This window comes from Grampus griseus, assembly GCF_964374135.1.
Source record: "Grampus griseus genome assembly, chromosome: 10".
Taxonomy (NCBI): Eukaryota; Metazoa; Chordata; class Mammalia; order Artiodactyla; family Delphinidae; genus Grampus; species Grampus griseus.
In genome coordinates, this window is record NC_139004.1 from 53,338,206 (window position 1) to 53,364,296 (window position 26,091).

The window sequence follows — 26,091 nt, forward strand, 5'->3', positions numbered from 1 at the left end:
ATTCATTTGTGTGTTCCTAACTTTCTTTTATCAATGTTTAATATTTTAGTGTACAGAGCTTTCATCTCCTTCATTAAATTTATTTCCTAAGTATTTGTTTTTGATTCTATTGTAAAATGGGATTGTTTTCTTAGCCCATAGTTCATTGTTAGTGTATAGGAATGCAAATGATTTTTATATATTGATTTTGTATTTTGCAACTTTACTGAATTCATCCATCTTTCATTATTAAAGCCAGTTATAAGCAAGATTAAGACTTTGGACTCTCTTCCAAAGAGAAGTCTACTATGGAAGGACACATACAGTACACATAATGTACTGTGTACACCTGTTCTTCATGTATATTATTAAAGCCTACAGCACCAGATATTCCCACCCATGAACTAACCAGGTCCAACCTTGCTTAGCTTCTGAGATCAGGTGCATTCAGTGTGGTATGGTCATAGACACACCAGTTTAATTTCAATGTTAAAAACAGATATGTATACCAAAAGAGAAATGACAAAATGATAATGCAAAATATATGACAAAAGAATGATTTTATTAATAAAGAATACTTTTAAGTCAATAAAGATGAGTAATCCAATAGAAAAATGGACAAAGGATAAAAATAAGTATCTAACAGAAGAAAAAAAACACTTAAAGAGTTTTAATTTTACTTATTAAATATTAAGACTAAAAGCATAATGAGATGCTACTTTTCATCTAACAGGTTAATAAATATTTAAAAGTAGGATAAAGTGTAGTGTTAGTAATGGTGTGAAGAAACTCTCACAAACTGCTAGTGGAAATAAACATTAATGTAAAATTTTGGAAGGTAATTGACTAACATATACCCACATTTAAAATGCACATACCCTGTAATCTAGTAATTCCATTGTTAAGAATTCAGGAATATTTTCCAATTATTTTTTGTTTACATATCGCTTTGGATGCATTTATTTGTAAGTAACAGAAAATCCAATCTAAACAACAATGGGGGTTTACTAGGCCCTGGACATAGATCCCAGGCACAAGGTGGGCTTAGCTGTGGTTTGATTCAGCATCTCAGTGATATCTTTGTTGACCCAGTTTCTTTCTAGCTCTCCTCTCTGACTTCTGCCAAGTCAATTTCATCCGAAGCCTAATTCTCCATCAAGGTCATAAGATGGTTGTCAACAACTTCCAAGGTATAGTGGATATATGCATGCTTAATGGCTGCAAGGCAGCTTTGAAACCTTTCCTGGGGTTACGGGGAAGTTCTCCATCTTATGAGTCCTTACTTAACCAATGTGGAATTCAGAAATTGTTTCCCAGACTCTCCTGTAGCTCTGCCAGTATGTTCAAATGGTTCTTGGTGTCAAAAAGTTGCAAAAACCATGCAGAGACTCCCTGGCAGAGGTGACAGTACTACCTTCAGAAGCAGCAGTGGTGGCGGTTCAGGCCCCCCAAGGGCCCCACATTATCTGCTAGCGGGGTAGTCGCGCTCAGTGGGAAGCAGTGGTGTTTTCCCCGGAGCAACAGGATATATTCTGCCATGTGTCCTATAATTCTCTGGCTTTCCCAGAGATTCTGTGAAGTCCCTGATATCCTTTAATAAATTCTCTTGCTGCTTAAACCATCCACAGTTCATTTCTATTGCGCACAAGAAAGAACTCTGACGTACAGAAACATGTTTCCTCATCCACATCTAGGGAAAGAAAGGTCACTTTCAGAAATTCTCTCAAAATAGCAATGAAATTCCCTTCTCTTAGACCTCTGGCAAACCTCTTTCATACCTCAATAGCTAGAATTGGGTCATTTTTTTTTTTAAATTACTGAGGCTTGAGGATGGGATTATACTAATGATCTAAGGCCTGAGCCACATCCTTATCTGTTAAGGTTTAAGACAAAGGACAAAGAAAAAAAAAGGACAGAGAGGTGAGGATACCCAGATGAGGATTAGGATACTTAGAGAAGGGTGGATGGGTGAAGGTATATGGAAGGTAGGAAGACCTCAAAGTCTACTGGACAGAGTACAGTGGTCCCTCGGTATCCATGGAAGATTGGTTGCAGGACTCCCATGGATATCAAAATCCACAGATGCTCAAGTCCCTTATATACAATGGTGTAGTATTTATATATATCCTATGCACATCCTATCATATACCTTAAATCATCTCTAGATTATTTATAATACCTAATACAATGTAAATGCTACGTAAATAGTTACCATCACGGTAAATTCAAGTTTTGCTTTTGGGAATTTTCTGGAAGTTCTTTTCCAAATATTTTCAGTCTACTATTGGTTGAATCCATAGATGGGGAATACGCAGATACAGAGGGCTGACTGCATGACTGCATGATTCTCAAGAGTTGACTCTCACCCTCAGTACAACTGACATTTTGGGCAGGATGCAGTTTTGTTGTGTAGGACTGTCTTGTGTATTGTAGGTAACATCCCTGGCCTTTACCCACTATACACCAGTAGCAACCCCCCAACCCCCAAGTTGTGACAAACAAAAATGTCTCCAGACATTGCTAAATGTCTCCTGGGGGGCAAAATTACCTGAAGTTGGAACCACAGGGCTAGATGAATACCCTGGGGGGGAGTGTGGTGGGTAAGGGCAGTGGAGTCCTCTCATACTCCCAAGTTAGAGTGGGGAACTTCGACTATTCAGATCCTACAAAGTACAAGGTGGGTGAACAAACTCACTGCTACTGGGAGTTGTAGATGAGATTCTTTTTGTTTCTACGAAAGGTGTTGCAGGTGGCTGTTGAATCACCATCTCCAAAAAACAAATATTATTTTTCATAGAGAATACAGCCTAACTGCAAAGTGGAAAATATATACTTTCTCAACTGCCCTATAATTTGCATGGCCACATCTCTCATAATGAGGTACTACACATTATTCAGAGAGGACATTATTCATCTCTCTTGCCTCCAGATGTATCCTCTTTGCATCACCCCTGAGTGATATTCCTTTTAATTCTCTTAGCTACTCAAACATTTGGCCAAAAGATTTGAAATTATTAGTTCAAAATTTAATCTTGTAGTTTCTCTTTTGTGATGGTGGTTGCTGTGTTGATACATAGATTTTTTGGCTTACCCAACACATACATATTAAAAACCTGTAACTGTAGCTTTAGTTTCACTTTTTTTCTGGACAATTTTATCCTTTAGCATTATGAAGTGTTCTTATTCCTATTTATATCCTCTTGGCTTGAACTGTCTGATATCAAGATGATAACCTCTGCATTCTTATTGTTTCTATGTGCCTGGCATATCTCTATTTCTATTTATCCTTTCTGAATCACTTTGTTTAGGTGTACTGCTTATATGTGCCATGTTGGGGTATCAGTTAGCTTTTGCTGCATAACAAACTGTGACAAAACTTAGTGGCTTAAAACAAGAGCCATTTATTTAGCTCATGATTCTGTGGGTTGGTTGGGCATTTGTGGTCTAGGCTGGCTCAGCAAAACTCTGATGGGCTTACTCATGTAACTAACATCAGCTGGGGGTTGGCTGGTGGCTGAAAGATCTACAATAGCCTAATTCTCTTGTCTGCCAATTAGTAGACTATTGGCTGAGGATAGGCGGATGACTGGGCCATCTTTCATAATCCAGCAGGCTGGTCTCTGCAGAGAGATCACAGGGTTTCAAGTGCAGCAAGAAGGAACAAGCTCTGATGGCTGAAGTGTCGGCTTGCATCACGATTGCTAATGCCCCATTGGCCGAAGCAATTTACATCAACAACCCAGACTTAAGGGTGGTCAAACAGACTCCAGTTCTTGATGAGAGGATCTACAACATCACAATGCAAAGTCATAGATGAAGGGAGAAGAATTTGTAGCCAATTTTACAATCTATCATATTTGGGTTTTCCTTTTTGATTCAGTCTAAAAGTCTTTTTTCTTTCAATGTTAATTTAAACCCAATTACATTTATTACATGACTGTTAGGTTTGATCTCAATTTGTTATATCATTCTGTGCTGTATTTATTGTGTTGCTATTTTTATTATGTTTTTGCCTGTGTGGCCTGTTTGCTCCTTTAAATTTTCTTTTGGTTTTAGGAAAGTTTATATTTTTGTTTCAATGGTTATCTTTATAATAATGCCTTTTAGAAAATTATTTGGTCCCCTTTTTCTTTACTTCCTTATACTATTTGATTTGTCAGCTTTAAATGATATTTGTTGATATAATTTAGATAATATCTTTTGACTCCCATCTATTACCTATTCACCAATCAAGTTACTTATTTTACTTTTCCTGTCTGATGTTTGCAATGTACTGTGAAATGGATCCAAAAAAGTAAGGCAGATTAATGGATGGATGGATAGAGGGATGATTAGATAGAGAGAGGTGTGATAAAGATAGATACGTGTGATAGTAAAATGTTAATGTTAGAAGCTAAGTGGGTGGGTATGTAGGTGTGTTCACTGTAAAATTCTATGCTGTGTTTGAAATTTACAAAATTAAAACGTTGGGAGAAAAAGAACATAGGAGCCTGCCTAAAGGTGCTTCCATTGGCCAACTCCTGGACAAGGTAGAATATCAAAATAAATAATGATAGCAGTGGATTATAATCTACTGAATAAAAATCCATGAGTCTGTGCTGATATAAATAAATATGTAACTGAATAAATTAATAAATTGGAGAGAAAGGAAAAGTTTTCCTTATAGAATAATGCCTACTAATAAACATAGGAGAAATGATGGATTAGAAAATCACCATTTTGCCACTATCATAGCAATAATAGTGTCAGGTGAGAATCATCAAAGGATGCTAAAACTAGTAAAAAAAAAAAAGTTTAATGAGGAACAACACATTAATATAGTCTCAAAGTATATTTCCCCAAATTATTTATTAATTACAAAGAGAAAATAGTAATTTTTCAAACAACAAGGATTTACTATATAGTACAGGGACCTATATTCAATGTCTTGTAATAACTGTATTCAATGTCTTGTATAATGGAAAATTGAAAAAAATATCTATCTATCTATCTATCTATCCGAATTACTTTGTTGTACACCTGAAACTAACAAAATATTGTAAAGCAACTATACTTCAATAAAAAATTTTTAAAAATAGGAATTTTTCTAGAAAGAAACCTGGTAGACACAACCTTAAACAATTAGTGTTTATTATGACTGTAAACACCAAGAGATGCACAATGATTTTATTTCCTTTGCTTTTCTTAGTATCACAGTCTTTTGTTCTTCTTTGTAATAACTCTTAGTTTTTTCTGAAAGCTCCATCACATCAGGTATTCTATCTAATCCCCCTAATCTTTCTTTTTTTATTTTTTTGGCCACGCCACGTGGCATGCAGTATTTTAGTTCCCCGACCAGGGATCGAACCTGTGCCCCCTGCAGTGGAAGCGTGGAGTCTTAACCACTGGACCGCCAGGGAAGTCCCTCTCTAATCTTTCTTTTTTTCTCTATGGGACCTTCCTTCTGCAGCCCTTCATTTTCCTGTTTTAATCTGGTCTGGCTACTCTGCTGCACAGCTACCATTGTAGGGCTTACCTCCTGTCCTAGACCCCATCCTACAAACCATCTCCTGAACTATCTTCTATGAGTGTGGAACCAAGAACTTTGTAAATATATACAATAGATTGACATATTGGTTACAGAATTCTCCTGATTTAAATTTTGCTTGGCACACAGTGGAACCTGAACAGATACTTGCTGAATAACTTAGTTTGGCCATCCACATGTTATTGATACTTTCCTTTGTACCATGAAGCTTACGGGGAGGGTTTGGTTTTTTTTTTTTTTTTTTTTGCGGTACACGGGCCTCTCACTGTTGTGGCCTCTCCCGTTGCGGAGCACAGGCTCCGGATGCGCAGGCTCAGCGGCGATGGCTCACGGGCCTAACCGCTCCGCGGCACGTGGGATCTTCCCGGACCGGGGCACGAACCCGTGTCCCCTGCATCGGCAGGCGGACTCTCAACCACTGTGCCACCAGGGAAGCCCTTGGTTTTTAATATATGATCATAAATATTAAATAAGTAAAGATAAATGAAATCACACATGTCCGTGTACATGCATAATTTTCTTACAAGGAAACTCAAGTATGTTTAATATGAAGAAATACCAATAACCATTTACTTACTGCTCCCTGAATCTGAAACAGAGAGCTAGTGTATGCCTGAGGGAACAGACTAAAGAAACCGCATATAACTCTAAAAGCAAATTAACATAAGCAAGGGAGAGACGGTGAGGGAGCTCCTCTTCAACTTTGGATACTACTTAAACACATACTGGATTTTGGTGAAAACAGGAGAAACCTGCCCTCAAACGTTGAGATACACGCAAGATAATATGCACAGCTGTCCAGAATTATTTCTAGTCTGTAAAGCAATTCTTTCAAAATAATGCTGATATTTATTCTCAGAAGTTATCTTCTGAGTAAAACAAGTAAAAGAACTCCTGTCTAAGAGACACTGGTGGCAAAGGGCAGGTTATTTAAATAGCTGTGAATGGTATTAGAGAACTGGCAGCTGGTGGAAATATGATCATTAGTATATGGGATGAGAATGGGCTTGCACAGGGAATAATTCTACATAAAAAGTTTAATAGTTTCCCTATTTCTCTTAAAAAAATTTGAGGCCATGTGGACCTCAAAATTTACACACCCGTAAGTGGAAAGTGGGTAATTTTCTCTTCTTGCATTTTTAATTTTTTAGAAATATGCAAATAGATTAAGGAGACAAATAGTTCTCAAGCATGTTATATGTTGCAAAAAACTGAGTGCCCTGCCCCACACCATTCCCCTTTCCATTCCATACACATGATGTGTCTCCCAGGTGACATGTGGCAGTGGGATCTTAGTTCCCCAACCAGAGATCGAACCCTTCGCCCCCTGCAGTGGAAGCACTGGACCGCCAAGGAAGTCCTCTCCATCCTAATGTTATTGGTTTCAGCAAGTCTATTTGAACTCTTCTACTCCATGCCTCCTTTCCTGTAGGTCCTCCCCCATGACCCCCCAACACCCTTAAGTTTACCCCGAGAGAGTGGAGTAGGGGAGTGAAGACACCTCATTTACCTTTTGCCTTTCACTTTCTCTCTCTTAGACTCTTCCTCTTAGCACCCAAAAGGGCTTTCTCTTTCTTGCATTGCAGGGACTTCCCTTACATCAAATCCTTGTACTATTTACCCTCTCATTTACTGTAAAAACTCTTTGTTACAGTCCTCTGGGCTTGGCTTTGATAAACTTCTTTTCTCCTCAACAAGGCTTCGCTCCTCCCCAAAATCACAAGTGCTTACTTTCAGGCTACTGTCTCAACATGGACTTGAAAAGCTCTATTTTGAAACTCAAAGCTGTTTTCAGCAGGGTTCTGTCCATCCAGAGAGGTTTATTTCCATTGGTTCAATCAGTGGGGGTAATGATGGGCTCACCGGAACCAGGGATTATCAGGGAGGAAAAAACCTATAGATTTAATATTCCCTGAAACGTTACACTGCGGATACACTCTAAGAACACATTTTATGAAGTTTCATTACACAGATGGAAAATCAATGTTACCATAAGCGAGTTTGGAAACAGTGAAACGTATCTTTGGAAAGCATCACTAGGGCTCCCTAAGCATCCAGTTCTCCCTTCCCTCCTGGGCATACAGAAGACCACCCTTCCTGATCCCATTCCAGTCTGACGGAGCTATGTGAGAAGTTCTAGACAGTGAAAGGTAATGAAAGTGAGAGGGCAGAGGCAGTGAACAGTTGCTATGTGATGCTACAGATTCCCTCTTCCCATTTGAAATTGGAGTCTCAAGTTAAGACAGTTAAGCTACAAGATCAAACTCGTCTGAATGACTGAGACACTGCTTGGAGGACAGCGACCCTGGACAGTTGCTTGTCCCACAGAAGACTTTGCATGAGCAAGGAACAAATGTTTATTATGTTAAGATGCTGAGATTTTGAAATTGTTTATTATCAGAATATGAGCTAGCCTACCCTTATATACCCTCCTTCTTTGGCCACTGGCCTAACGCCTATTTAATGAGGGTATTGAGGGGAAAGCTGTGTTATTTTGATAGTAGAAACCTTTTTATTTTTTTGCAAGCAGTGAAACTCATTGACTCTTTCAAAAATATTTACTGAGTTGCCTACTAAGTGCCAAGTGCTAGAGACTTAACAGTATACAAAACAAACACAGTTTTTGTCCTTAAGGAGTTTACATTCTAGTGAGAAAGTCAGAAAAAAATTAATCAGGTAACAAAAAACTTGCTAGTTAGGATAAGTGTTATGAAGCAAATAAACAATGGCTGAGTTAGACACTAACAAGGGGGGAATCTACTTTAGACGGTGTTATGGGGAGGAGACATTTCTTCCAAGATATGAAGAAAGGGGTAAATTATTTCAGGTCATATGAGGAAAGAAAGATCTTAGTGAGAGTTTGAGAAACTGAAGTAAGACCAGCATGACTGGGCAGTAATACATGAGGAACAAGTGGCAAAACATAAAGTTTGAGAGACAGATCATGTTTTATCAGATAAGATCACCTTAATCTTTCCTTGATCAATGCCACACTTAAACACATTTATATTCATTTCCTTTTTCCCTCCATCTGCCTCAACAAATGACACATCCCTCATCTTTCTGACAGTTAATCCCTTCTCTTGTACCCTCCCTACTCTGGTTACCCTTTCCTCTCCTCTTTTCATGCACTTGGCTCCTTTGGTTATCCTCAGCTCTTCTGAATCTTCATTCTCTCCCCAGTGGATCAGTCCTGTCAGCCAACCTACAAAATACTATCTTCTGTCTTAAAAAAACACATAATCTGATATTCTATTTCCTGAAAGCTTCTGATCTATTTCTATTTCTTTGTGTTCCTTTCTAGGCCCAGAGGCTTAAAATTAATTTGTATGCCGACTGTTGATTCCCAAACAAGATCTCTTCTTGGAGCTCTAATCTCATATACCCAATTGTCAATTTAATGACTCCACTTCAATGCTTGGTATAAACACTTCCCATCCTCTGGGCCCATCAGTGGATTATCCATCAGTTTTTTTTATTTTATATTTTTTTAATATGTCAGTAAATGATTCCACTGACAGCTCAGATGTTCAGGCCCCAAATCTGGGAGTCTGGCTTAGTACTGCTAATGCTAGCTTTCATGATCCCTTGCCTGGATTTCTGAAATGGTTTCAGGATTTGGCTCCATGCTTCTACCTTGCCTTCCTCTAATACATTCTCTACATAGCACCCCGAGTGGCTACTTTATTTATTTTAACCTGGAAAAATAAACTTTTAAAAATTAAAAAAAACTGTGGCCAAATAAACTTTTGTAACAAAAGTAGTATATATTCTGTAAAAAATTACACAAAAAAGATAGGCAACAAATAAAGAAAATAAGACATTTCCACTTCTAAAGATTACAACTGCTAATTCCTTAGGGTATAATCCTTCTAGATCTTTTTTCATAGTACATAAATACACATATGTGCATTTTATAATCAAAATGAGATATTGTAACATACATACTGTTTTGTGACTTGCTCTTTTCAGTTAATGATCTCCACCTTTCCATGGCAATACATTTTCATCTCATATTCAGTCCATCTATGTTCAAATTTCTTCAATTGTCCTGAAAACGCATTTCATAGCTGGTCTGTTCAAATCAGGATTCAATCCAGATTCTATGTCCCTCAAATTTCTTTTACAGAGCAGTGGCTTTTTTATAACTATAATTTTTTAAAGAGATGGGATCAGTTATTCTGCCTAATGTTCCACCTTCTGCATTTGTCTGGTTACTTTTCATGGTATCATTTAGTTTGCTCTTCTATCCCCTGTACTTCTTTATAAATTGTGTGTTAGATGCAAAGAATTGACAGATTCAAGTTAAACATTTTTGCCTGGAATAGATCATAGATGACGATATTGTATACTTCATATGACATCTCATCAGATTGATGCACAGGGTGGCCTTTTAAAAATGTGTCGATAAATTGTATCATGTCACCGTTTCTTAAATGGCATTTATAGCTTCCTTTCCATTTATTCTACAATACAAATTCTTTAACTTGGCTTACAAGGTTCTGAACGATTTGATGCCTGTTTACTCTTCCGACTTTATTTCATCCCATTCTCTACTTGTTTATTAAGTTTTTGCCACACTGTTTGCTTCCACACCCTGAACATGGGAAGTGCTTGCCTCCTAGGGCCGTTGCCCCTTGGTCTGGGAGGCTCTCCCCAGCCACTACTCTCCCGGCCACTCTTCCCTTCTCCTAATGTCAAGCATCTTCTCAAACTGCAGGTCTTTTAAAGTTCACCTCCTCAGAAAAACCTTCTCTTAAATAATTATTTAATAATTATTATTGTTTAAACTAGGTTCTTTCGAGGGACCCTCATACCCTTACATGCCAAGCACCCTGCTTTTTGTACCAAGATACTTTTTTGGTCCACCTTAATATCTGTGTCCTTACCTGACATTAAGCTGCACAATAGCCAGGACCTTGCCTACTCGGCTCACTGTGCACACAGTATTCATACACAGCAGCCCGCTGAATGAATTACCATAGGTCACAATAACCCTGAGGCTGCCAGGTCTTGGACAGGTGGCTGCAAACTCGCGCACGTGGCAGTAACTGTAGCACTTCCCCGGGAAATTGTTAGAGCGGAGGAAGAATTATCTTTACGTGAAAGCACTCTGCCCACCTGCCGAGGAAGTACGGAGGAATGAGAAAATTCTGCCTGTGGAGAAAGCCGGCGCCGTAAGGCTGGGCGCAGGAAGAGTGGGGGCCCAGGTGAGCAGCGCCAGCGCCCGGTCTCCCTCACGTGACCGGAGGCGGCGCGCCGACTGCGCCTGCGCGATAGCTCCCGGAAGTGGCCAGACCCGAAGCGCAGGCCGAGCGGACCCCTGTCAGCCCGTCAGTCCGCCTGTACGGTACCCCGCGCGCCTCGGCCTTCGTTGTCGTCCCGCGGTCTTTGGCCCGAAGGGCGGCCGAGGCGCTCGCCATGGCGACGTTCGTCTCAGTGCAGCTGAAGAAGACCTCGGAGGTGGACCTGGCCAAGCCGCTGGTGAAGTTCATCCAGCAGACGTACCCGAGCGGCGGGGAGGAGCAGGCCCAGTACTGCCGCGCGGCGGAGGAGCTCAGCAAGCTGCGCCGCGCCGCGCTCGGCCGCCCGCTGGACAAGCACGAGAGCGCGCTCGAGACGCTGCTGAGGTGGGCCTGGGGCCGGGCGGGGGGAGGCCGTCGGCGGCCTGCCGCTCCCCTTGCTTCCTTCTCTCTTCCTGCCTCCCTCCTTCACACCTACTGCCCGGGCCGGCCGTCCTGCCCCTGTTGGCCGGGCGCGTAGGTGTGGTCTGCATTCCTTCCTGCTGAGCAGGAGCGGCCTCGAAGTCCCCGGGGACCCGACCCGCTTCCCCTAGCTGCCCGCCCTAGCCCTTGGTCCACCGAGGCTCGGGCCGTCGGCCACCTGGGAGGAACGGTCTGCCACGTACTGATCTCTTTTGCCACATTTACCCAGAACTGGTTTTCTTCACTTTTTGGTGGGGGGAGGGGGTCTCTGAGACTCCTCTCTTCCCCAGTTTTTGCATCACTGCAAAACTTTCTTGGCCAGGTTTGGATTTCGTAATCGTAGTTGCTTCAGGGAAGTGGCAGAATTGGAACACTGGAACCCATGTTTATTACGTACTACCCTATCCACTTCGGAATGAGCCATCTTCCTAGCTTCATCGTAACCGAACGACAAATGGAGAATTCCATAGGTTAGGAGCTGCCATTATTTGAAGTTAAACTTGAGTGACATTAACGTTCAAGATAGGTTGCTTTTAATCAGTTTGTTCACAAACAGGTATGCAGATATTGGAGTAAATTTGTTATCTTAGCAAATGTTTATTGAGCTCAGGCTGTATTTAAGGAGAGTTCCTTTTGTAGTTCTTTCTAGTTAGGATGGCAGAACATTTTTATAGCACTTTATAGTTAAAAAAATTTATTTCGCCCATCTTGTTAATGATCTCATTTCCTATGTGTAACATATTCTCCTTGTTTCACGGGAAAAACACAGCTGTATTAGGATGCAGGTAGGAGCAGCTCAGGTTAAACTAGCTTAGTAACTGCAAAGTCAAGGAATATTGCTTCCTTATCTTTAGGCATTCCAGGAGATCATCCTGCCTCTATGATGATTACCTCTTAGGAGAGCTTTGTTTCTCTATTGGGAGAGATGGCCACTGGCTCGCCTGTAATTACAGTGGTCTTAGCACTCAGGATCTTGGCTCTCCTGTAATTACAGTGGTCTTAACACTCAGGATCTTAGGTAAGAGTACTTTTCTCCTACACCCTGGCGAAAGTCTATGGAGGCCTCTGATTGGGTTGGCTTGTGCCCATGTATGATGGTGGGAAATGGCCTAATTTAATTGCCCTTGTCTGAATCACTCTGCTGGTTTAATTTCTCCATGCAGCATGGATTAAAGTAATATTAGTATGGACTGGGGAAGAGCTGGTCCTCCAGAAGGAGGATACTGAATAGATTGCTTAGAGGGATGATGACCCCTTGGTGTCAGTTTTAAAGATAAGACTGTTGGGTTGCAAAGATCACTAACTTGATACTTAGTATAAGCTTTTTAAAAAGTTAGGGCTTCCCTGGTGGTTCAGTGGTTAAGAATCCGCCTGCCAGTGCAGGGGACACGGGTTCGAGCCCTGATCCGGGAAGATCCCACATGCCACGGAGCAGCTAAGCGCCACAACTACAGAGCCTGTGCTCTAGAGCCCATGAGCCACAACTACTGAGCCTGCGTGCCACAACTACTGAAGCCCATGCACCTAGAGCCCATGCTCCGCAGCAGGAGAAACCACTGCAATAAGAAGCCCGTGCACCGCAGCAAAGAGTAGCGCCCACTCGAAGAGTAGCCCCCCGCTCGCCGCAACTAGAGAAAGCCCGTGCGCAGCAACAAAGACCCAACACAGCCAAAAATAAATAAAATTTAAAAATATTTAAAAAAGAAACAAATATAAAAAAAAATTAACCTATGAACACTTAGCCATTCTGTAGAATTAACATACTTTAAAAAAATCTCCAGTACAATTCTTATGTAGACATGAGGGGCATTCAGTGACGATTTTTCATTAGTAGTATTAAAAAAGCATGGGTTGTGTATAATGTACATATGAATACATTAGGTTTGGTCTCAGCCCTTAAGGAGTGTGTAGTCTTCAGAGACTAGAAGATGAGAGAATAGTGAGTAGTGGTTCTGTGAAGTTTAAAACTTTGTTCATTTGTTCATTCCTTTAGTCTTTTCCAAGGTGTAAATGTGAGAACTGTTCCTAGGTTTAGGGCTGTTGAGGAGATAGTGTCTTTGAAACTGTGTTTCTTTAGTTGTCTGTATTATCCTCATATTAACACATTCGTTCAACAACTACGCTTTTTTCACTTCTTGCTGTTATAGGAGAGTTAGGGTAAACTAATAGCTATTAGTACAGTCTGTTAAATGGAGGTGTGTACAAAAGTACCTTTGGTATACATACTGTAAAAATGAAACAATTGTGGGGTGTTCATCCAATCAAGCAGATTGTCTTACTTTTAATAATTATATTTGGATAATTGTGTAAACTGAACATTAATTTACATATTTTACACTTAATGAACTTTTAAATAAAATTTTAAAAAAAGAGGGCTTAATCTAATTCCTAAAGAAGAGAAGCTAGCTTGGTAATGATACACAGCTCTACATATAGTTTCAGTGACTTGCCTTTTTTATTGTTACTAACTTCTAGATGACCTATTAACATTTCCTAAAATACACATTTATGAGTTATAATATTAAGAATGAATGTCATCCTTTGTAAAGTGACTTTAACTACAAATTGATTAGGAGAGCCTTGGTAAACAGTGAATTTTACACTAGGTGATCAGATGGGAACCCTGCTGGGTTTTTTGGGGGGGAGGGGGAAGCTCCAGATACCATCTTCCATGTCTTTTGTTGTGATTAGTTTCTTTAGAGAGAAAGCTTCCAGTCTCCTTCCATGAAAAAGCCTGGTTGTCAGCTTTCTGAAATTTGGTCAGGGGGAATGGAGGTTGAGGATCTCAGCAGTCATGTATGCAGTTTTTTATATTATCTGTTTTAGTTTATATTATTTATGTTGCTGTGTTAGGGGTGAAGTCATCTGCGTGTGGTAGATCTCAAACTGTCAGTGAGTTAAATTATGATTTTAGGACTTCCCTCGTGGCTCAGTGGTTAAGAATCTGCCTGGCAGTGCAGGGGACATGGGTTCGATCCCCGGTCTGGGAAGATCCCACATGCTGTGGAGCAACTAAGCCCATGCACCACAACTACTGAGCCCGCACGCTGCAACTAGTGAAGCCCGTGTGCTCTAGGGCCCATGTGCCTCAATTACTGAGCCCCCGTGCTGCAACTACTGAAGCCTGCATGCATAGAGCCCAGTGCTCCGCAGCAAGAGAAGCCACTGCAATGAGAAGCCCATGCACCACAACGAAGAGTAGCCCCCACTCGTTGCAACTAGAGAAAGCCTGCGTGCAGCAATGAAGACCCAACGCAGTCAAAAAATAAATTGAAAAAAAATTATGATTTTACTCTGTGTGAAAAGTTGGTGGATGGGTAGTTCTGGTAGCCTAGGGATGGTGTAGTGGTTCTGTGAAGTTCATCAGGCTCAGGCTCTGGCTCCTCCAGTGAGCTGCTCTGTAAAACCTAGAGTCCTTGCTCTCAAGGTCCAGATAGCAGTCATACCCAAGTTTTAGGAGGATGGAGGGAGGGAGAAAGAAGGCAGAGGGCTCAGCCTCCACGATGTTTCCTGGAAACTGCCCCGGAATACCCTGCTCATATGTTATTGGCCATTATGTGTGTCCACATCTAATAGAAGAGTAGGATAGGTAAAGGAATTTTTTAAAAAATTTTTATCAGAGTATAGTCACTTTACAGCGTTGTGTTAGTTTCTACTGTACAGCAAAGCGAATCAGCTATAGGTATACATATATCCCCTCTTTTTTGGATTTCCTTCCCATTTAGGTCACTGCAGAGCATTGAGTAGAGTTCCTTGTGCTATACAGTAGGTTCTCATTAGTTATCTATTTTATACATAGTATCAGTAGTGTATATATGTCAGTCCCCATCTCCCAATTCATCCCCCTCCCCGTATCCATATGTTTGTTCTCTATGTCTGTGTCTCTATTTCTGCTTTGCAAATAAGATCATCTATACCATTTTTTTAGATTGCACATATATGCATTAATATACAATATTTGTTTTTCTCTTTCCGACTTACTTCACTCTGTATGACTATCTCTAGGTCCACCCATGTCTCTACAAATGACCCAGTTTCGTTCCTTTTTATGGCTGAGTAGTATTCCATTGTGTGTGTATATGTGTGTGTGTATATATATATATATATATATATATATATATAACACCACATCTTCTTTATCCATTCTTCTGTTGATGGATATTTAGGTTGCTTCCATGTCCTGGCTATTGTAAATAGTGCTGCAATGAACATTGGGGTGCATGTGTCTTTTTTTTTTTTTTTTAAATAAATTTAGTTATTTTATTTTTTGCTGCGTTGGGCCTTTGTTGCTGTCCCCGGGCTTTCTCTAGTTGAGGCAAGCAGGACTACTCTTTGTTGCAGTGCGTGGGCTTCTCATTGTGGCGGCTTCTCTTGTTGCAGAGCACGGGTTCTAGGCACACGGGCCCAGTAGTTGTGGCATGCAGGCTTCAGTAGTTGTGGCTTGTGGGCTCTAGATCATAGGCTCAGTAGTTGTGGTGCACGGACTTAGTTGCTTCACGGCATGTGGTATCTTCCCAGAGCAGGGCTCGAACCTGTGGTACCCTGCATTGGCAGGTGTATTCTTAACCACTGTGCCACCAGGGAAGTCCCCGGTATATAGTATTCTTGTTGACATTTTTTAATAGTTTGTAATTTTAGTTTTCTTTAACTCAAGAGTCCTTTATATAGATTTTGTAAAATTTCTAAATAGATTTGTGTGTCACTTTTTTGTGGGTTAATACTTAGTTTGCTGCATTATGGTAGTATCTTTTTCATTTGTAAAATAAAGGTGATGGAATTAGTTTCATAATTTCTGAAATTTTATCCCAGCACTAGTGTTTTACAGATCAAGAAAGAAAATATTGCTGTTCCATTTTACTTCTCAAGCTGTTGCTTACATTCTGATTGTTGCTTAAGATATTGAGATAATATTAGTCCTAATGACGTTGCTACAATTTGTTAATAAAACAGTGTGGGGAATATAAAGATATATAATACCTGACCCTTGGTCTCAAGGAGTATCTGTAGTAGCCAGACCTTAAATTGGCTCAGTAATTTTATTGTGCATAAATGAATAAACTTGAAAATTTAAAGGAAAATTTAAAATCTCTGCTTTTCTGTGTTCTGACTTTTCTAATGTTTAATAAATAAAATAGCTTGTCAGGATTTTCTTCATTCTTTGTAACCCTAGAGAGAATCTTCTCTCAGAGTCTTCTGCACACAGGAGGTTTAAGCCACGCAGCTAGCTTTGTGGTAGAGTTAGACTAAGATCTTGACTTCTTGACTCCCTGACTATTTACTTTCTGCCATACTCTGCTGCAGTAGTGCTTCATTAGTGATTCTTCATGAGGTAAATCGGGCAAAGAAAGAAGTGTGAAAATAAGGTTCAGGAGGCATCTGTTAACTCTGATCAATATCTGGCCCAGCTCTCTTGTTTCTGTCTCTGGTTGGTGGGCTGGGAGTTGCCCAGCCCTCAGTACTGGCTGGAGCTGGATGGGTTACGTGAATTTGCGTTGCAGTATCACTTTGCCTAACGTAGATTGGTTGTTCTCGGTCTTCACACCTTCCCCCTAAGAAAAACTTTAAAACTAGAATTTCTAATTGGAATTTGTCCTGTACCTATCACTGGTATATTAAAAGAAATATATTCATTTCCTTTTTATTTCCCCATGAGATTTTAAACGTTGAGTTCTTAGATATGTGCTCTAAAGTGATTAAGTTTTATGAAATACTGGAGAACATGTAAAACACTTACGAATAGTTGTAAAATAAGAATCTGTAGCTACCGTTTTTCCAACATGTGCAGTGTGTCCAGGCAATATTTTAAGCTTTGAGTATATATTGTATCATTTGTCCCTCATGCTTAAATTAAATGAGGTTTTGCCCTCACTTTAGAGAGGTTGAGGAGTAACTTGCATGCAGTCACACAGCTAAGAGTTGGTGGAGTTGGGATTCAAACTCAGGGTTGTCTGACTTACCTTTTTATGTTTAGGATTTTATAGTTAATTTTTTTTTTTTACTTATTTTTAAAATAAAATCTTTAACGGTACAGATTCTTTTTTTTTTTTTTTTTTCCTTTGCTACACCAGTACTCTGGTGTAGCATACTGGCTTTCTCTCTCCCCACTTGTGGAAAACTTGCAGCCTAGGTCTAATTTGTTAGAAGTATACCCTGGGATAGAATCTGCTGATTGAGTAAAGCATATTTAAATGATAAAGAGAGGGGTGTGGTAGATTCTCTTGTTCTGCTCTTGTTCCCTCTCTAGAGAGCTTTGATAGCTGAGAATTAGGCTGAACTATGAGGGGTCGTATGTGGTGGAATTATATTGAAAGGATAGCTTACTGTACTTCGTACTGTAGGAACAGCATTTTCCCTGTGGTACCTGCAGTTAGCAATGGCTATTTTCTTTTGAAAAGCATTAGTTGGTCTCTTTGTTGGAGTTTACTCCATATGAAGTCAGATATTGTTGATTTCCAATGACTGTTGTACAGTACTTATATTTCATTTTTTCATACTTACATTTCATATTATATAACCTGTCTTAAGACAGCTATTTTACTTTGAAGATTCCATCGCGTATCTTCCTAGTCATTTAAATGTAGGATATACATGCACTGTTACCCCACGTAAGTTTTCAGAGTTGACCCCAAAAGCTTTGGAGTAAATAGGGTAGGTATAAAATTTTAGTACATTCTCTTTAGCCTTTCTTTTTTTTCCTGATTCACTTGCAGAGCAAGTAGCTTCATCTCCTCCTACTTCCTTCCTTGCTGTCTGTAGAGCAGAGGCCTGCCCAGCTGCCTGTTTTTGTATGGTCCAGGGCATCACTCTAGCGTTGTGAGCCTTGGAGAGCTAGCTGGGGTGCTCCCCTCTGCCCCATCCTCCCCTTTATTCCAAGTGTTTGCTTCTCTGGCCAGTAGCCGTGCCTCACTGCTGCCCAGGGCTTGCTCAGGTGCCCTACACGTTGGGTGTTCTGCTTGGCAGTTGCTTGGCAGTGAATGGTATAATCTCATACCGGAACTTGGTGACTCAGCAAATTGCCCTCTCTCCTGCCAGCTGTACCAGCCGCCCAAGTTTGAGATGGCTGGACTCTCTGGCAGGAGAGAAGGGCGTGCCGATATTTGAGTGTCACTGGGGCAGAGAGTGAAACAGACTGTATTAGCCACTACTCACCTCCCTCCCCTGGGCTTCTTAACACCAGACTGGATCCTCTTCCCTCAGAGAAGTCTCCAGCTAATGGCAATTAGATAGCTGTGTACTTAGTGTACCCACCATCTGAGATGGCCCAACCCAGGTAAACAGCGCCCAGGGCAGGGCAGGAGTTTTCTTTCTTGTTATAACAAGTACCTACATTTTATCCTTGATTTTGCCTCTTTTTTGGCAAAGCCTAGAATAGCCCTTTTCAGAAAAAGTGTGCCAGTCCCCGCCCTATAGCCCTGTCGGCCTCCTTGCACATTGTTGCCTCAGGGTCTTGGTACTTGCTAGTCTCTCCTTATGGACACGTTCTTTGGTAGCTCCTGTTTATTACCAAAACAGAGAATCTCAGGTTTTACTTTTCAGAGATTAAAAAAAGTTGCCTTTTAAAAACTTTGCATTTTACTGATTCATTTGTTTGGAGCTAGCAATGAAACTGAGCAAATAGACCCAGTTTCTGTTACAATCCTTTGAGAGAAAAGACATTAAACAAAGTCCCGCAAATAAATATATTACCAACTGTGGTAAGTTCTGTGAAGGAAAAATTCAGGGGCCTAAGATTATAAATGGAGAGGGGAACTAATTTAGAAAAGGAGTGAGATTGAGTGCCTCTATCATTTCTGCCACCACCGTGGATCATCTGTTTACTGGATTACTGCAATAGCTTTCTGACTTGTCTGTACTTATACCCTGGCACACCTGCAAGTCAGTTTTCTACATAGCAACCAGGGTGACTCTGAAAATGGATTAGCCCGTGTTACTCTTGTCCAAACCCTCTGGATGGTTCCTCCTCTTACTCTATAGTAGAAGCCAAAAGTCTTACAAGTTGCACTCAAGGCATCATTACTTCCTTGATTTAATCTCTCACTATTTTCTCCAGTGCTCACTCTCTGGCCATATGCCTCCTTATCATGGCAGAGATCTTTTCAGGCATACTCTGGTCTCAGCTTTTTGGCACTTGCTCTTCCCTTGACTGGTAATGCTTTTCCCTCACATCCCATGACTTCCTTCATGCCCTTTCTATTATTCATGATTGTTAAAAAATTTTTTATTTATTTACTTTTGGCTGCCTTGGGTCTTCGTTGCTGCGCATGGGCTTTCTCCAGTTGTGGCAAGCGGGGGCTACTCTTTGTTGCAGTGAGCGGGCTTCTCATTGTGGTGGCTTGTCTTGTTGTGGAGCGCGGGCTCTAGGCACACGGGCTTCAGTAGTTGTGGCACATGTGCTCAGTAGTTGTGGCACATGGGCTCAGTAGTTGTGGCTCGTGGGCTCCAGAGTGCAGGCTCAGTAGTTGTGGTACATGGGCTTAGTTGCTCCGCGGCATGTGGGATCTTTCCGGACCAGGGCTTGAACCCGTGTCCCCTGCATTGGCAGGCGGATTCTTAACCACTGCACCACCAGGGAAGCCCCCAGGATGTTTCAAAATTTTTTATTTTTTACTTTTATGTAGTCAAATGACCATGTTATCTGAAAAAACTACAGCCTTCTCACCTCACCCCATACACGTACCTTATTTCTCTCACTTCTTTAAGTGCCATTGCACTTAGCACTATCTACTTTACTACATTTTTACTTTATCTTGTTTTGTCTCCCACTCAGAAAGTAAACTTTACAAGGGTGCAAATTTTTAAATGCTTATGTTCTGCTGAATTCCTATGTCCTAGAACTGTGTTTGGTGCATAGTAAACTTGTAGTATATGTTTGTTGAATGAGTGAATGAATGAGGACAAGAAAAATGGGAAATTGTGATGGGAAAATTTCCAGGTATGGGGGAACAAAATGGGTGAAGGCCCTGAGCCAGGAGAGAGCATAGAATTTTAGTGCCTAGAATGTGTAGTGAATATTGAGTTGAGGCTGGAGAGTTGAATGATGTCAAAAGTTTTGGATGTAATTATAAGTATAATGGGAATGCAAGAATACTCTCCTACATAACCAAAGTACAGCTTTCAAAATCAGGAAATTAACATTGATTGAATATTACCATTTAATCTACAAAACTCATTCAGATTTTGCTGATTTTCCCAATAATGTTGTTTACAGGTCCAGGATCTAATCCCAGATCTTGCATTGCATTTAATTGCCTTTTTAGTCTCCTTCAATCTGGAATAGTTTCTCAGTTTTTCCTTGTCGTTCACCATGTTGGCATTTTTGAAGAGTACTGACTACTTACTTGGTAGAATGTCCCTCAGTAAGGGCTTGCCTCATATTTTCTTGTGTTTACACATTTTGGGGCTCTCGTACCACCCAAGTGATGCTGTGTTCTTTTTAGTGCATGTTAGGAAAAACATGAGGTTGATTTGTCCCATTGCTGATAATGTTTAACTTTTATCACTTTGTTAAGATGCTGTCTGCCAGATTTTTTGGCCTTACAATTAATAAGTTATACTAATTAGTATTTTGTGGGGAGGTAGTTTGCGACTTTGTAATATCCTGTTTCCATCAAACTTTCGTGTTTTAGCTTCCATTCATGATTTTACCTGAATCAGATATTATATTATGAAAGATGCCAGATGGTGACATTTCTCACTTCATTGTTTCTTCTAGATTTATTAGTTGGCATTGTACAGTAGGGTAGAGCTTTCCCTATTCACCTGTTTGTTTTGTTTACTTTAGAACGGTGTTCTTATTTTCCTTAGTGGGTTATGATTTGTTATTTATTTGAATTATTCTGGACTTGGCTAGTAGGAGCTGCTTAAAGCTAGTTCCTGTGTTCTTCTGACATATCCTCATCATTTTTTGAGTCCTTAACTTCCTAGCATAGCTAGATGTTTTAGCCTTGCTGCTTGAATTTTCTCAGTTGCAGTCATGGAGCCAGCAATTTCTCTAAGGACTGGCTGGCTCCGTTTAATGCATAGTACTATTTATCTGGCCTCTAGGTGTGCTTATTGCTACTTAGGTATTATTGCTTCTAGGACCTCTCAGCATATACACTTAGGAAATACATACACACACACATTTGTACCTCTTTTGTATCTGTATTACATTGTATTAAAAAATGAGTTCACACTGTTACCTCCCATTCCAATCCAAAGCCAGCGTTTCTTCTAGCTGTCCACATTCCCATGTTTGTAACTCCTTTCTCTGGTAGTTAGAAGCCTGACTCCCATTATCTTCATTGTATTTACCTAATTGCTCAATTCTTCCTCTGTGTAACCAAAGTTGTGGCCATGGCAGCCCCAAACTTGATCTCTGACATGTTGCTCCCACCCCTCTGGAAAACTTGGCCTCAGAAATAACAATTGCAAAGAGCCATGGTGATGGGGGTGCAGGAGCAGGGAGGTGATAAGGGAAGGAAGAAAGATTACAGGCCAGTTAGAAAGCTTGGCCTTGGACACCCCCCAACCCCCTGGCTAGCTCAGAGGTCAGCCTGATAGGGGAAGACTGCCTCATGTTTGATAATCATTCTGGCTGCTGTATGAAGAACACATTGAAGAGAATGAGAAAGGAGAAGAGGAGACAGGGCGACTGGCTAGGGAACTTTTGGATTAGTTTACATTCAAGGGAGAGTGGAATTGTTGACTGTGTAGCAGTGGTGGAGATGGACAGGAGAGGACATACCCAAATCATATGGGAAAGTTGGTAAACCTGATTTTAATCAGTAGTTTACCAGAGGTGTTAATCTGCCCAATGGATATAAAGTTATCTTAATAAGAAATAGTATTTTAAGGTATACATTGGTTACCTAGGCAGATATTAGTTTGCTTTTAGCCAATAATAGTTGATAAGTATTTTTCTTTGGTGGTAAGAGTTTTTTTTTGACAGTTTTTTCATTGCATGCATTTTAGATACAGGTTTGCACATTAAAAGACTGTGTGGGTCTTCCCTGGTGGTGCAGTGGATAAGGTGCTGTGCTCCCAATGCAGCAGGCCTGGGTTCGATCCCTGGTCAGGGAACTAGATCCCACATGCATGTCACAGCTAAGACCCGGTGCAACCAAAAAAAAAAAAAAAAAGACTACGTTAATTAACTTTAAAATGGCTGATTGAAATCTGATTCGTGGTCCACTCAAAGTTAACATGTATAATTTTAGTGTACTCCAGTTATATTTACATAAATGTGTGTAATATTTAGCTTTGGTAATTTTAAATTTTGACCGGTTTTTATATTTAATTAATTAATAAATTATTTTTAAGGTTCTTTTTTTCTTCCTGTTTTATTGAGATATAATTGACACATAGCACTGTATAAGTTTAAGGTGTACAGCATAATGGTTTGACTTATATGCATCATGAAATGATGACCACAATAAGTTTAGTGAGTATCCGTCATCTCATATAGATACAATATTAAAGAAGTAGAAAAAAGTTTTCTTTTCCTTGTGATGAGAACTCTTAGGATTTACTCTCTTAACTTTCATATAGAACACACAGCAGTGTTCATTATATTTATCATGTGGTACTTGACAATCCCTAGTACTTATTTATCTTGTAACTGGAAGTTTGTACCTTTTGACTGCCTTCATCTAGTTCCCACTCCCCTCAGCCCCCCACCTCTGGTAACCACACATCTGATCTCTGTTTCTATGTTTGTTTTTGGAATATAATTGACCTACAACACTATGTAAGTTTCTGTCACACAACATAGTGATTTGATATTTTGGTACATTTCAAAATAATCACCACAAGTCTAGATGCCATCTGTCACCGTACAAAGATATTACATAATTATTGACCATATTCTCCATATTGTACATTCCATATTCGTAACTCATTTATTTTGCAACAGGACATTTATACCTCTTAATCTCCTATGCAGTAAGGAAAAGACAGCCTCTTCAATAAATGGTGTTGGGAAAACAGGACTACTTTCTCACACCATGCACAAAAATAAATTCAAAATGGATTAAAGACTTTTAAATGTAAGGCTTGAAACCATAAAACTTCTACAAGAAAACATAGTACGCTGTTTGACATGAGTCTTCATAATATTTTTTTGAATATGTCTCCTCAGTCAAGGGAAACAAAAAGAAAAATAAACAAATTTGCTCTGTTTTTTAGATACTATGATCAGATCTGTTCCATTGAACCCAAATTCCCATTTTCTGAAAACCAGGTAAGTCATTAATTTTAATTTGTTTTAAACTTATATGATAATGGTAAATCACTCATTTCCTCCTACCCATGGTATTTTATTAAAATAAATGGTGCCTCTTCACTATCCCTAGGTTTTTATGAGACTTTAAAAATACAAATTAGAAACTTTTAAGCCCATTGTAAAGAGTCTCTTGGAAATTCTGTTCATGCCATTCCTCAGTCACTTCTGGGCTCATTTAGTGCATTGGACTGCATTTTTTTTCTTGCAGTTTTTAATCAATAGGATCTTTTGACTAATATAATCTGTGGTGCCCTTTCCTTTGATTTTTACAGAATAAAGAAAACTGTATGATTCAGGAAGTACTAGTCTCATTTTATGTGCTTTAAAAATTATTTGCACATGTTATATTTGCATATGAATTTGCAGATACTATGATTAGATGTTACACTATAAGAATGTCAATCTTACTTTCTCTTAAAGGCTAGATATTGAAAATGCTGATGATTTCTTACAGTTTTATTTGGGAGACTTGTTAAAAGTTTTAAATTTGTGTGGCATTTCTAAATTTTAAAATAGTTTATACAAAATACTTTAAACATTCTTGTACTAAAGTTTTTACAAGTCAAATAATATGGTAAGATTTGCTTTAAAATATTCCAGAAGAAAAAGTATGTGTGTAGTGGGGTTGGGGTCAGGAAGTGAGGGTAGATGAACCAAGAAGGGCAAAAGGCTAAAACTGCTGATGGATGTATGGGAGTTCCTTGTGTTATTCTCTCTAGTTTTGTGTGTATTGAAAATTTCTCTAATCTAGAATTGAAAAATTTTGTATTGGATTGCAATACATAATTTAAAAGAGGCCAAGTTCTTTTTAACCTTCATGTGTGGAATATTTTAGAGTAGAGTGAGATGCAGTTTTTAATTACGTGAACTTTTATTTGTATACATACATAAAAGTGAACAGTATCATGTATATAGCTTGAATCTTCAGAAAGTGAATATATATGTATAACCAGATCAAGAAATAAAATATTGTCTCATTTTATCCTGGAAAGGTAATCATTCTCCTACTTTTGTCATCATGGAATAGTTTTAAATTTTATCCTCTGGGAAACCTGTAGAGCTTACTTCGTTGCCTTTACTTCTCTTGGCTTATTTGATGATCGTTTATTAAGTATCTGTTCTGTTCAAGCCATTGTGTGTTTGTAAAGATGAGTAAGATTGTGTTTTCTGAAGAAGACAATATGTATTCAGTTACTGAGGCAGAATGACCATTTGAAATATCCTAGTGCCAGTATCTTACTTTCAAAAAAGAAAATTTTATGGTCCACAAAAAGGAAAAGGAATTGGTTGGTTAGAGAAGATAGCATTTTAGATGGGTTGAAGCTTTTGTCCTTTTCTTCACTGTGGATTTTTCTTTGAAAGAGACTTAATATTTAATGAGATTCAGGAAGGTAACATGAATTTCTTTTCTTTTTTTCCTCTTTTTATCAAGATCTGCTTGACATTTACCTGGAAGGATGCTTTTGATAAAGGTTCACTTTTTGGAGGATCTGTAAAATTGGGTATGTAATTTTTAAATAAAAAATGATAGGAAATTTGTTCTAAATACTTTGTATTGTTGTAGGTTTCTGAAATTGCTCTCCTTATGACTCTTTGTAAATAATAAAAATTTTTACGTTTTATTTTCTTTCTAACTTCAACTTTTAATGAAATTTCCGAATATTTGTAGAGAGGCTACACCTTGCCAGGCACTGTCATAGTTTTAAAAATGAATAAGATAGTTGTACTCAGTCAGGTTGGGAAGGTAGCTATCATTCTAAAATATTGTAGAGAGTATATTAGTCTGTGAACAAACTTCCGGGAGCATAGATGAGGAAGTGGTTAATTCTGCCTGTTTGAATGCAAGTGATGTTTGAGTGAGGCCTTGAAGGATGAATTTGGTTTTTCCAGGTAGAAAATAACATTACATGTAGAATATTATAACTGAAAGTCGAGAGGCTTTTTGATCTACCAGCTCATCATGTTAACCTTTCTATGTGTTAACTTTCTCCTCTGTGAAGTGGGGAATAGTACTGTGAAGTACTGTTTATTTCATTGGGTTCTTCTGTGGATAAAATGAGTGAATATGTGTAAAGTCCTTAGAACAAGGCTCAATAACTATTAGCTACAATCAATAATATGAGTATTATATTACATATGAAATACATATATATAATGTGTATGCATCATAGAATATATGCTATATAATATTATATAACAGTGTCATATAGTGTGTTGCTATATGTAATACATATTGATATAATTATTGTTAAGGCTTGAAACCTTAGGTGAATTGGGGATTATGGAGGGTGAAGATACTGGAGAGTAGATTGTGAAGAGCTGCAAGTGTACTGTGAATTTGTGCTCTTCCCTCTTATATGTTTATAGCTTATTCCACCCGGGCACTGTGGAAGGGGCTTTACACATATTATCTTAGTAAATTCCTTCTCAGCCCAATGAAGAAAGGCACTGTTATCACCAGTTTCACAAACTGGTTTAGAAAGATTAAGTGACTTTCCAAGATCATATGGCAAAGATTTAATGAAGCCAGATATAACTCCAGAAAGCCTAAGTCCAGAGACTAGAGAGAAACAGACCAGTTAGACTGGTGAGAGATGAAGAGATTTGACTAGGTGTAG

At 39.3% G+C, this 26,091-nt stretch overlaps 1 protein-coding gene across 2 annotated transcripts in view; it reads left to right on the forward strand.

Annotated features, from left to right (window-relative positions):
• Positions 1-10,803: 10,803 nt before the first annotated feature.
• The window catches only part of PDCD6IP (programmed cell death 6 interacting protein), a 58,134-nt gene continuing 42,846 nt past the window's right edge, over positions 10,804-26,091 (forward strand). For both annotated transcript variants that reach the window (XM_082663004.1, XM_082663005.1), the window contains exons 1-3: positions 10,804-11,136; positions 23,377-23,431; positions 24,906-24,975. In XM_082663004.1, the coding sequence (XP_082519130.1) occupies positions 10,928-11,136; positions 23,377-23,431; positions 24,906-24,975 (334 nt within the window). In that variant the 5' untranslated portion in view covers positions 10,804-10,927. The remainder of the gene's footprint in view (positions 11,137-23,376; positions 23,432-24,905; positions 24,976-26,091) is intronic.